This window comes from Camelus ferus, chromosome 33 (genome assembly GCF_009834535.1).
Source record: "Camelus ferus isolate YT-003-E chromosome 33, BCGSAC_Cfer_1.0, whole genome shotgun sequence".
NCBI lineage: Eukaryota > Metazoa > Chordata > Mammalia > Artiodactyla > Camelidae > Camelus > Camelus ferus.
The window spans coordinates 20,025,946-20,039,594 of NC_045728.1; the positions used below are offsets into that span (position 1 = coordinate 20,025,946).

At 35.5% G+C, this 13,649-nt stretch overlaps 1 protein-coding gene across 8 annotated transcripts in view; it reads left to right on the forward strand.

The window, feature by feature from the left end:
* The window catches only part of LOC102503986 (CWF19 like cell cycle control factor 2), a 179,232-nt gene that overhangs the window by 84,890 nt on the left and 80,693 nt on the right, over nucleotides 1–13,649 (forward strand). For 7 of the 8 annotated variants that reach the window (XR_004316962.1, XR_004316961.1, XM_032472556.1 and 4 more), the window contains 2 exons: nucleotides 6,437–6,547; nucleotides 7,298–7,417. Coding sequence is in view for 6 of the 8 variants with exons in the window: in XM_032472556.1 (XP_032328447.1) it covers nucleotides 6,437–6,547; nucleotides 7,298–7,417 (231 nt within the window). In the remaining 2 variants the exon portion in view is untranslated. The remainder of the gene's footprint in view (nucleotides 1–6,436; nucleotides 6,548–7,297; nucleotides 7,418–13,649) is intronic. The other variant, XM_032472555.1, reaches the window with a different exon arrangement.

A 13,649-nucleotide genomic window follows, 5' to 3' on the forward strand; every position in this document is an offset into this window, starting at 1 on the left:
CTTTAAGTCTTCTTTAATTTCTCTCACAGTGTTCTGGAATTTTCAATGTAGAGGGCTTACATATTTTTGTTATATTCTTTCTATTTTATTTTTTGGGGTGCTATTGTAAATAGAATTTAAAAATTTATTTTCCATGTATTTACAGCTAATGTATACTTTACAGTGGATTTTTGTATATTTACCTTGTATGTGATCACCTTGCTAAATTCATGACTACTAGCATTAGTAGCTTTTTTGGGTTGATCTCTCAGTACATGGTTATGTTGTATGTGAATAAAGACACTCTTACTTTTTTCTTTCCAATCTCTATGCCTTTATCTTATTTGTCAATTTTTAGTTTTATTTCACTAGCTAGGGTAATACAGTGTTGAAAGAAGTGGTGAGAGTGGACATCCTTACCTTGTTCCTTAAGTGGAAAGCGTTTATCTTTCACCTTTAAGAACAATGTTAGCTGTAGGTTTTTCATGTATGCCCTTTTAGATTGAATACATTCTCCTCTTTTAATTTTTTTCTGAGTTGGTGTCATCAGTAAGTATTGGATTTTGCCAAATACTTTTTCTGCATCTGTTAAGATGATCATATGATTTTTATTCTCCTTTATTGTGTTAATGTGGTGAATTACATTGGTTGATTTTTGAATGTTACACCAACCTGAATTCCTAGGATAAACACCCCATTTGGTCATTTTTGTTTATTTGTTTATAAAATATTTTATTTATACAAACACACACACACACACGCACACATTTATTATATTTTTTTTCTGACTTGATTTGCTCACAATTTGTTGACAATTTTTGCATCTATGGTTATGAGGGATATTGGGTTTTGGTGTAAAGGTAATGCTGTCTTCATATGTGAATTAGGAAATAGTCCCTCTTCTATTTTGTAGAAGAGTTTGTGCAATATTGGTGTCATTTCTTCCTTAAATGATTGTTAAAATTTACTGGTGAAACTATTTGGGCCTGAAGTTTTCTTTGTGGGATGCTTTAAGCAAAATTTAATTCCTTTAGTATCTGGATTAAATATTTTCTCTTTATTCTTGAATTAGTTTTGGTAGTTTAGGTTTGCAAGGTATTTGTTTATGTCGTCTAGATTGTTGAATTTATTGTCATAATATTGTTTGTAATATTCCCTTATTTTCCTTTTAATGTCTCTTAAATCTGTAGCTACGTCCTCTTTCATTTCTGATTTTGGCAATTTCTATTTTCTCTTTGTTTCCTCAGTCATAGCTTTAGTTTTATCAATTTTATTAATCTTTTCAAAGAGTTACCTTTTGGTTTCATTGATGTTTTTCATTGATAGCTTCCTAAAGTAGATGCATAGGTCTTTGACTCTCTTATTTTCTAAAGAGTATTTAATCTGTAAATTTTTCTCCAAGCGCTGTTGTATGCTCATTTAATTTCGATGTGTTGTATTTTCATTTTCATTCTTTTCTAGTTGATTTTGTTACTTTTTAAAAACTTACAGACTTGAGTTTAACATTTTCCAGGTATTTGTGGATTTAACCAGTTTTTTTAACCTCAGCTTTAACTCTGTTATTGTCATAAAACATACTGTGTATAATTTAGTTTTTAAAAAAATTATGGCAGCTAATTTTATGGCCAAGTCTGTGCTCTGTCTTGGTGCAGATTCCTTATACCAGTGAAATGAATGTGCATTCAGCTGCAGTTAGTTGTAGTGTTCTATAAATGTCAACTTAGGGACGTTTATTAATAGTGTTAAGTCTCCATTCTTACTGATTTTCTGTTTTCTTCTTCTGTCAGTCACTGAGACGGCAGTAGTAAAATCTCTTTTCTCCCTTTGGTTTTGTCAGTTTTTGCCTGATGTACTTTGAAGTCTTCTTAGGTACATACACAATGTTATATGTCCTTGATAAACTGATGATTTTAATATCATGATGTTGCTCTTAATTCTGGTAATATTCTTCTTTAAGGTCTACTTTTGTCTCGTATCGATAAAGCCTTTTTAATTTTCTTATTTTCATTTCCATGGTGTATTTTTTTAAAAAAAATTCTTTTAGTTTTAATGTATCTGTTTATTTTAAATTTATAGACTTCATAGCTATACCTCATTTTTTTAATGCTTTATTTTTTATGCTTTAGATTTTATGTATTTTTTAACTTACCGTGATCTACCTTCAAATATTATATCACTTCATAGTTTTAATAAGAGCTTCACAGCAGTATGCTTCCGTTTCCCCCTACCATATTTTGTGCTATTGTTGGGATTCATTTTACTTCTACTTACATTACGAACTCCACAATAGATTGGTATTATTTTGCTGTAAACAGTTATCTTTCAAGTTGAAGTTGAACTGAAAATCTTTTATATTTAGCTGGGGATTTATCATCTCTGGCATTCTTTAATATTTTGTGTAGGTCTGAATTTCTGTCTAATAAAATTTTCCTTCTGCCTGTAGAACTTTAAAAACATATTTTACAGTATAGGTCTTCTGACAGTGAATTTTCTCAGTTATTGTTTGTCTGAAAATTAATTTTGTCTTGTCTTCATTTTTTAATAGTATATTTGCTAGATAGAGAATTTTAGGTTTATAGTTCTTTTCTGGCACTTTTAAATGTCACTCCTTTGTCTTTGCCCTACATGGTTCCTAATGACAGAAATCTGCAGTCATGTATCCTTTCCTCTCTGTATATAATATTTTTTCTACTCTGAATGCTTTTAAAGTTTTTTTCTTTACCATTTTTTTTGCGACTCAATTATGCTCTGTCTTGATATTGCTTCTTTATGTTTATACTGCCTTGCTTTCATTGTGCTTCTTCGATTTATGAGTTCATAATTTCCATCAGATTTGAAACTTCCTGGTGATTGTTTTGTGAAATGTTTTTTCCGTCCCCTCTTACTGTGCTGTTCTTAGTACTGCCCCCCAGGTCACTGGGCCTCTGCTTACTTTTCTGTGCTTCAGTTTAGATAGATTTATTGTGAAGTGTTCCAGTTCACTAGCTTTTTCTTTTGTAGCCTCTAGTTCGCTGTTTTCCCGATCCATTGAAGTTTTCATTTCACTTACTGTATTTTTCATTATTAGAAGTTTCAGTTGGGTCTTTTTTATATCTTCAATTTGACTCCTATTTGTTTATGCTTTCCTTTTCGTGGGTATATTTGTAATAGCTGTGTCAAAGTCCTAGTTTTGGTTAACTGACTTCTTTCTTGTCTTTGGGTCACATTTTCCTGCCTTGAATGTCTAATAATTTCTCATTGGATACTGAACCTGGTGAAAGTTGTATTGTGATTGCTGGATTTTGTTGACTTCCTTGAAAGGGTGTTGTTTTCTTTCGGCATGGAGTCAGTTACTAGTGGATTATCTTAATACTTTTCAAGGCTGTTTTGTTTGTGTGTGTCTGGAATAGCCACTACTCTTGGGCTGGTTTTGTCTTACTGCTAGGCATGCTAAGGCCTGACCTTTGTGATTTCTCTGCTGATTGCCCTGGGCATTCAGGGAGATTTCTCTATTCTGGTTGGTAGGAATGAGAATGTCTTCTAGCCCTTTGTGAGCTCTGAGAATTGCTCTGCTTGTAGCACTCTAGTATTATTTCTTCCATCATAGTTATTCTTTGTCTAACCTAGTGGCCTTGCGTTCTAAGCGTGTTCGGTTTGGTAGCCAGTTAAATGCTGCAGAGCTCTCTTACGTGGATTTCTGGAGCTCTTTCTCTGTGTAGCTCCCCTTTCACGGGTGCTCTGTCACGGCCATCACAAAGTTAAAATTCTGTTTCCTGAGCTCAGTGAGATTGTTGTGTTGGGCCTGAGTTACTCCTCCCTGTGTCATGGGCTAGAAAGTGCTACCAGGCAGAAAGCAGTGGGGTGTAATCGTAGCACTCACCTCATCTGCTTCCCTTTTCTCAGGGACTGTAGTCCTGCGCTACTGAGATTCAATATCTAAAAACAGTTGTTTCTTATATTTTCTATCTTTATTTCCATTTTTGCGTATTTCTAGTCTGATATGGCATTTATTTTGTCATGGCTAGTGTAGAAGGTTTTAAGTATCTTTGATGTGTGTGTGTGTGTGTGTGTGTACATTTATTTTAAATAGTAGCATTTTTCTGTCTTAGTTCTGTATTTAGGTTTGGACTGTTGGGTGGGATTAGGAGTGTGGTTAATTATGATGGCTGCATGTGAGAGGAGAGTCCTGGAAGCTATCTTAGGTCAGGAGGCACACTGATTGTGAGTTCTTCAGAGTAGGATGGGAGATTGAAACTAAAATCAGCAAGAGAATGAGGTCATAGTATGGGGAGAGAGCAACATATAAATCATGAAGTGGTGAGGTGAGTGACTAATAGTGGAAATTATCAACAAACTTAATGAAAAGAGAAAGGAGGCAGAGCGTTGTGCGGAATGGTCCAGGTATCACTGTTGTGCAAAGACTAGTAAGAATCCCCACTAAGTCACGGATGCTTCTTTCATTCAGTGCCTGGTATTTAATGCTTGAATGCAGGCTGCTGCTTAAGTTTTTGACGAGAGCTTTTGGAAGAGTAGAAGTGGATTCATTTAATTTTGACACACATTTATTGAATGCCAACTCTTTGCCATTTTTGCAGACATAGGGAATATAAATATATAGAGTTTTTCTTCCCCCCAAACTTTTGGGGAACTCATTGTCTAATTAGACACATAATTTCAGTATGTACTCTCATGGTGCCAAGGCATTTCAAAGTATTAAGGGAAGGGGGATTTCATATGCAGGTTTACTGAGGAAATGATGCTTGAATTGAGACTTAAAGGATGAGAAAGAATTGTGACAGCAAAGACATGGAAGTAAGAAATAACACGGAGTAAAAGTGTGTGTGTGTGTGTGTGTGTGTGTATAAATATAACTGTAAGCAACTTAACAGCATTCCATTGTAAAACAGGAGAGTGAATGGATGTGAAACTGTAAGAGTTGATAGGACCTTGTAAACTGAGAAGTTTGATTTATTCAGTAGGGAGCTTATCATCTAACAGGTTCAGTTGTATTTAGTAGAGAATCTCAGAATAGCCATTGGTTAATATAAAAATGTAGAATATAAAAATAGTTAACTTTTCCTTCATATAAAAGAAACCTGGTAGGCAGTATAGTTCTGCTGTGGTCTTCTGGGACCAAAGCTTTTTAGTCTTGCTCCTCTATCATCTTTAAAACATTGCCTCTTAGTGTAGATAACAGGAAGGGGGATGCCCTCTTTTTTCCTAACTTAACTTCCAGGAAGTCCTACACAGTACTTTCATTTCCATCTTACTGTGAACTTGATCTGAGGCTTCACTCTCCAGCAAAGGAGGCACATTACATCTCCAAATAAAATAGGGTTCCGCGGGTAGGAAAGAAGAGAAGTAACAATAGTCTTCATGATAGGGAGCCATAGAAGAGGAGTCCTGTGCTCAGATGTGACCTTTATATTACTCTAAATGTATTCAGGGTGGGGGTTGGAGAAGGAAAGGGAGCAGGGAGGGCTGGAGTTCGGGAGACTAGCTTGGTTTTCCCAGTTGTGCAGGTGAGAGAGAAGCGGGTCTGATCTAGGGCTGCTGCTTTAAGCACGGAGAGGAGAGGCTCTTGGTTGTAGGTAATGGACACCAATCTCAGGCTGGTTTGCCCCTCAGGAAGGTGGGGCGTTTATTGTTGGAGCACAGGAGTCTCACAGGGTTGGTTGGAATGCTTCTGGGTTTTAGGAGCAGCTGAAATTAGAGAGTCATCAATGCTTTTGAGAGTCTTCTCGCCATCTTTCTTTTTTCCCCCTCTGAGTTCTATTTTTGTTTTTCTTAATGCAGATAATTTTTTGCTGAATTATATTCCTTATGACAGAAGTGGTCTCTGCCAATGCCTTTCCAATTCTCCTTAGTTATAGAGTAAACCATTTAGTCTCGGTTTCAAATTCCTGGAGAGTGACTAAGATTGAATTCGTTCAGGTACCTGCCTCTGAAACTGTCAGCTGTGGCCAGGGGTAGAGGTGAGCTCCCTTGGTAATTACATGGTGTTCACTGTATGGAATAGTTGAGAAATCTTTTGGCAGTGAAAATAGTAGGTTTAGGGAGGAGGGGTAAGACGATCCTGAGGTTTCTGACTTGGGTAAGTGGGTGATTGTTGATGGCAGGTAACTCAGTTCAGATATAAAGGAGGAGGAGCAAGTATTGTAGAGAAAATGATGGGTTTACTTTTGCTTATTGACTTAAGCTTGGCATTCACATATAGGCAGTTGTTTAAATCACTGAAACTTTGGGTAGATAAATAGAAAGTTATTAGCACAGTTGGTGGTGGTTTAATCCATGAGAGTGGATTTAATGACACAAGGGGAATGTTTAGATATTAAAAGGTATAGCGGGCAAAGAATGGAACCCCAAACAACATTGATATTTAAGGGCAGAGGGAAAGGAGGAAGACTGCAACCACATTGAATTTTTATATGAAAGTATGTAAATTTGAGAATTCTACTTATATGCTAATTATTCTTAGAGCTCTGAGGATGAGTGGGTTGAGGCTGTTCCCTCCCAAACTTCTGGCAAGGAAAAGGCCTGGAAAGTGAAAGATGAAAAGTTAGAAAACGAAGACAATCAATTTATTCAGGTAAGCCACTTGATTTTAAGTAAAGAAGTATGAACTTACAAGAGTAGATGAGTGTTAAAATGAAAGATGATTATAATTTCTTCAGTAGAAAAAAATTAGACTTTGTAAACAGTGTATGTTTATGGGTAGCTTTAGCACTAATGCTCTTTGCTGAGCTTGTGGGCTGCCCTTCTCCTGTGAGAAAGTAGGCGTTTCTCCCTGTTCTCGGCCCTCAGAGGGTTTCCTACCTCTGGCTGTTGCTAGGGAGGTGGCAGTTTTCCCCTTATGTACGTGAAACCTTGTGCTGTTCCCTCTGACCTTTCTACAGTGAGCAGAGTTCAGTCTCAGGTTTTCCTTCCGTTCACTTCATGCCATAATTGTCTTAGCAGTGCTCACAGTTGAATAGTTCACAGATTTTGGGTTATAGTTCATATGCCTGAGGGAAATGCTATTTTTACGCTGCTAGCAACAGTGAAGAAAGAAGAGTGAAAAGAAGTAATGTTTGAGTGCCTGTTGTGTGTCAGACATTAGGCTAGATGCCTTAAGTCAATTTTCTTGTTTACTCCTTAAAATATTACTGAAAGGTAGGTATTTTAACCCATTTTTACAGGGGAGAGAAAAAGGCTTAGAGAGACTAAGAAACATGCTTCAAGTTACATAGCCATGTGAGATTTAATCTAGGTTTGAGTGCCTCCAGAGTCTCTGATTTATTACTAAGTGTTTAGAGCTGTTCTAATTTAGATTGAAGTGACTTTTTTTTTTTTTTAACAGAGGGATGAATGGATGACTGTTGATTTTATGTCTGTTAAAACTGTGTCATCATCATCACTCAAAGCTGAAAAGGAAACTCTAAGGAAAATAGAGCGAGAGAAAACCCAAGCCCTTGAACAGGTAAGAGAATATTTAAAATCTTTTAACTAATTTGACTTTAACTGATAAGACATTTAAATGTAAATTCAACTTTACTTGTAAGATATTATTTTCTGCAGTTTAATAAAATTGATGGAAACAACTATGAAATGTGATATAAGTTCTTTTAAAATAAGTTTTCTGTGGGTAGTCAGTTTAAATGTATATTATATTTATAAATCTAGGGCATAGATGATTGAGTACATACTGAATTTGGTTTATAGCTTGGATTTATAAGGGCTTTGAACTACGTTACCTGTGTGGTTCCAAAATCTTCAAGATGAGAATTTACTTTAAAATATTCTTGAGTTGGTAGTGCCTTTAAGTGATTGACTGATGTAACTACTAGTCCCTTTTAGAGGATCATAGTGTCAATTTAGGCCTCAAAGGTCTCCAAGAAACTAGTTCTGTGGCATTTAAGTTCATAATCTAAAAATCATAAAATGCATGAAAATGTAAGGATCATCCTTGAATGAGAGTCATCTGAAACAGTAAACAGCAGAATCAGACCCATAAAAGCTTTATCTGTTGGAATATTTAATAGCTTTATATAGTAACAGTAGTAACAGGAAATATGAATAAGGAATAAAAGGTTAGTAAGAAGGCAGATACGAGAAAGAGCCAACAAGAACTTTTAGGAATGAAAAATAACTGAGTTGAAATTAGAAACTCATAAATGGCGAAAAGCAGCAGACTGAATACAACTGAAGATAGAGTTAATGAACAAGAAGATGGTCTTTCAGAATTTACCTTGAATGCAGCCTAGAGGGACAAATAAATGAAAAATACAAAAGAATGATCATGGGAGTCCTGTGATCAATGTTGTTTTGTGTTTTGCTTTTTTCTTTTTCTCTCTCCCAGTTGATTTTAGTTCTGAAAATCTTGGTGTGGTAAATTGTATTGGTGTATAATTAAGTTGCTATTCCGTTTGGAACCCTGGGGGCCAGGGGTTTCTGGAACATCTTTACCATGTTCTGTGAACTACTTTTGTCTCTGAGTGGTAGACCTGAAGGAATTGTGACTCACTGTATTAAAAGAGGAAGGGGAAAAGTACCAAAGGGGGATAACCAGTGGATATTAGAGCAAGAAAGAGGAGCAGTTTAAAGTCTAGAAGTTGATTTTACCTATTGTCATCACCTGCTTGCTTCTGAAATCGTGCTCTGCGGTTTGTCGGCACAGATGGTCTAGTCGGTTAGGATATCCCTGGCTTATGAGCTTAGGTTTTGCAAGTATTCAGGCCTGTTCTCTGTATCAAACAAAAGAATATAGTAAACTTCAGTGTCTTTCATAAATTTGAAATAGTGCTTAGTTTTACTTAGAGAAACTGTTACGTAAAACCAGCTTTACACTCCTAGGAAACTGTAGTTCTTTGTCATGCTTATTTTACCAACTTTCCAGCACTAAATTACAGGCTTTCTAATTAACATAGTCTTTTCTTACAAATTCTTACATAAACTTCTCTGATTCAAGTAAGTCAGCATCTATCGACCTGCTCATTTGCTTACGTACTTTTTGTCTTTTGCATCTGTGTCATCTTTTCCATTCTTGCTGCTACTGCTCTAGTTCGAATGCCATCTGTTAGTCATATGTCTTCACCTCTCTGCCTCATTTATGTCATCTCTCCTGGAGTTGAGTTAATATGTGTAATCAACTGAGGACAGCCCCTGGAACCAAGAACCATTTAAGGTGAAATATTATTATGGTTCAGGCCCTAATTTACTCTTGTGTGTATAATTATGATGATCTCTTTGTTTTTCAGCATCATGTAACTGATGTCAGATTAACTTTTCCAAAGTACAGCTTTTGTCACAGTATCACTCTGTTTAGAAGTCTTCAGTGATTCAAGTTCAGGAGCATGTGTCTTTGCCACTTACAGTGTTTCCTTTTGGGTGGATGAAGCTCCGCTAGTGGTGTTTCATGCCACGTTCCTTTCTCACTCTGTCCTTGAGGATATGAAGTACGTTTTCTATTGGAAAATTTGCAAAGAATAAACTATGTGTACTTGGCTTAGCCCTGCCTTTCCTGCTTATGGAACAGACTGCCTGCAGAGACCATGTGGGGAATGAGGTGAAGTGAGGGTTGGTTCAGTGCATTCTCCGCCTGGGACAGTCTGCTCATTGTGGGCTTCGGTTAACAGATACATTTGCCTTTTACTGAAAGAAAAATTCTGTTCCAGTTTAGTCTTCATGAGCAATAAGGGTAATTTCTGTCTTTTATTTCCTATGTGGGTTTTATTTTTTTTTTTTTTTGGTGATTCTTAACTTGTTTAGAGCCTAAATTAAGAAGAAAAGTGCTGTATTTATTGTTCTCTCTTAAAGACTGCACGTGCTGCCTACGTACAGAGTCCAGAAACATTAGATTGGAATCTTTCTCTTAGATAGTTTGTACATCAACCAAAATAGTTTAATTACTTTCCTTTATATTTCTCTGCAAATTCCTGTCTGAATTTTTGTTCATCTGGATTTTTCTAAGTATATGCTCAGTATGACTGTATCCTGTTTACCCTTCAAGGCCTAACTTGATATATATGATGAAATTCTTACTGTTTCCCTTGATTGAAATAAATCTCTTCTTCCTTTATGTTTCCCTAGCACATTATTTGTTCCTTTACTGTAGTACTTACAGTTTTCTGTAAAGCACTATAATTTAAGAGTCTTATCCAATTTCCCTTCTGAGATGATAAGCTTTTTGGGAAAATGTAGGTGCTTCTTTATTTTTTTGTATTTTGAAAGTGAGGAATATTTACTATTCTTTTACCATGAACTTGTTTTGCTGTCTGTAAATCCCTGAATTTAGTCCTGAAGTATGATAACCTGCAGTCATTTTTGATTTTTAATTACATAAGAATTCAGATTGTTGTGTGCGTCTAGAGTAATGAGTGAGACTAGCCGGTTTTCAAACATCTACATACGATTTTGAGTGTGTTGTGCTCTGCACATGATTGAATTTTTTTAAATTTCTTCAGATGATAGTTAGCATTTTTATTTATCAGTATTTAAAATTTTTACTGTATTTTTATTTTTTTATTATACATAGTGATTCAGTATTTTTATAGATTATACTCCATTTAAAGTTATTATCAAATGATGGCTGCATTTCCTTGTGCTGTACGATGTATCCTTGTAGCTTATTTATTTTATACTGGTAGTAGTGCACCTACTACTATTTATTTTAAACTAGTAGTTCTTACAACTTAATGTCCCGCCTCTGTTGAGCCCCTCCACCTTACCTTTCCTCACTGGTGACCACTAGTTTGTTCTCTCTGTCTGTGAGTCTGTTTCTGTTTTGTTGTTTTCATTCATTTGATGACACATATAGCTAATAACTACAGTGTTTGTCTTATTGCACTAAAGCATAATACTCTGTAAGTCCATCCATGTTGTTAGACATGACAGAATTTCATTCTTCTATGGCTGAGTAATGTTCCAGTGTGTGTATGTGTGTCATAACTTCTTTATCCATTCAGTTATTGATGAATACTTAGGTTGCTTCTGTATCTTGGCTGTTGTGAATAATGCTGTTATGAACACTGGGACGCAGATATCTGATCAAATTAGTCTTTTCATTTTCTTTGGATACATACTCAGAGTGGAATTGATGGATCAGATGGTAATTCTATTTTCAGTTTTCTTGAGGAAACTTGATACTGTTTTTCACAGCGACTGTACCAATTTATATTCCCACCAACAGTGTATTAGGGTTCCCTTTTCTCTGTGTCACCATGGAGAATAGAAACATGGTATTTTGATGATAGCCATTTTGGTAAGTGTGAGGTGATATCTCACTGGTTTTGATTTCCATTTCTCTGATGATTAGTGATATTGAGTATCTTTTCATGTGCCTATTGGCCATATGTATGTCGTCTTTGGCAAACTTTCTGTTCAGGTCTTCTGCTCATTTTTTAATTGGGTTGTTTGGGTTTTTTGGATGTTGAGTTGTATAAGCCATTTATATGTGTTGGATATTAATCCCTTATCAGTCACAGCATTTGCAAATATCTCCTCCCATTCAGTAGGCTGTCTGTTTTTGTTGCTGGTTTCCTTTGCTGTGCCAAAGCTTTTAAGTTTAATTAAGGCCCATTTGTTTATTGTTGTTTTTTTTCCCCTTTACCTGAGGGGATAGATCTAAAAAATATTGCTGCGATTTATTGTAAAGAGTGTTTTGCCTATGTTTTCTTCTGGGAGATTTCAGGTTTCTGTTCTTGCATTTATGTCTTTAATCCACTTTGAGCTCATTTTTGTATATGGTGTGAGGAAATGTTCTAATTTCATTCTTTTATATGTAGTTGTCCAGTTTTCCTGGCACCACTTACTGAAGAGACTGTCTTTTCTCCATTGTATATTCTTGTCTCCTTTGTCATAAATTATGGCCACAGGTGGGTGGGTTCTTTTCTTATCTGTAAGTACTGCTACATTGATCTGTGTGTCTGTTTTTGTGCCAGTACCATACTGTTTTTTTTTCTTTGTTTGTTTTGTCTATTTATGTGGGGTTTTTTTGTTTGTTTGTTTGTTTTTTGTCTGTTTTGAGGGGGGCAGGGAGGTCATTAGGTTTATTTTTTTAATGGAGGTCCTGGGGATTGAACCTAGGACCTTGTGCATGCTAGGCATGCACTCTACCACTGAGCTATACCCCCCACATACAGTTTTAATTACTGTAGCTTTTTAGTATCATCTGAAGTCAGGGAGCATGATACTTCCAGCTTTGTTCTTTTTTATTAAGATTGCTTTGGCTGTTTGTGATCTTCTGTTGTTGCATATAAAATTTCAGATTATTTGTTCTAGATTTTTAATACGGGTATTTTAATAGAGATTGCATTAAATCTATAGATTGCTTTGGTTAGTATGGACATTTTAATAATATTAATTCTAATAATCCATGAACATGGTCTATCTTTCCATTTCTTTGTATCGTCTTTAATTTCCTTCATCATTTTCTTGTAGGTTTCAGAGTGTAGGTCCTTCATCTCCTTGGTAAAGTTTATGCCAAGGTATAGTATTCCTTTTGATGCCATTGTAAATGGGATTGTTTTCTTGAATTCTCTTTCTGATGGTTCATCATTAGTGTATGGAAAAGCAACAGTTATCTGTATGCTAATCTTAATCCTGTGACTTTGCTGATTTCATTTCTTAGTTCTACTAGTTTTTGGTGGAGACTTCAGGATTTTCTATATATAGTATCATGTCATAGGCAAATAGTGACAGTTTTACTTCTTCCCTTCCAATTTGGATGTCATTATTTCTTTTTCTTGTTTGATTGCTGTGGCTAGGTCTTCCACTATTATGTTGAGTGAAAGTGGTGAGAGTGGGCATCTTTGTCTTGTTCCTGGTGTTAGAGGAAAAGCTGATGTTAGCTGTCATAAATGACCTCTATTATATTGAGAGATTTTCCCTCTATACCAGCTTTGATGAGAAGTTTTATTATGAAAGGATGTTTAATTTTGTGAAATGCTTCTTCTGTGTCTGTTGAGATGATCATGTGATTTTATCCTTCTTCTTATTAATATGATGTATCACATTACTTAATTTGTGAATATTGAACCATCCCTATATCCTGGAATAAATCTCAGTTGATCATTGTGTATGACACTTTTTATATATTGTTGAATTTCCTTTGCTGTTATTTTATTGAGGATATTTGCATCGCTGTTCATCAGAGATTTTGGCCTGTAATTTTTTTTTTTTTTTTTTTGGTATTGTCTTTGATATTGATATCAATGTAATGTAGACCTTACAGAATGAATTTGGGAGTGTTCCCTCCTATTCATCTTTTTGGAGTAGTTTGAGAAGGTATGAATATTAGCTCCTCCATATATGTTTGGTAGAATCCTCCCATGAAGGGATTTGGTCCTAGACTTTTGTTTGCTGGGAGGTTCCCCCCCCCCCGCCCCCCAAATTTAGTTTTACTGCTAGGGATCTTTCTGTTCATAGTGTCTATTTCTTCCTGATTCAGTCTTGTAAGGGTTTCTAGAAGTTTGCTGATTTTTTTTCTCAGTTATCTAATTTGTTAGCATATTAATTGTTCGTAGTATTCTCTGATGATTTTTTTGTATCTCTGTGAGATCGGTTATTTCTCCTCTTTCATTCATTTTATTTGTGTCCTCTTTTTCCTTGATGAACCTGCATAAGGGCTTATCAATTTCGTTTATCTTTTCAGAAGATGAATTCTTGGTTTCATTGATCTTTTCTTTTTTCTTTTTCTTTCTTTCTTTTTTTTT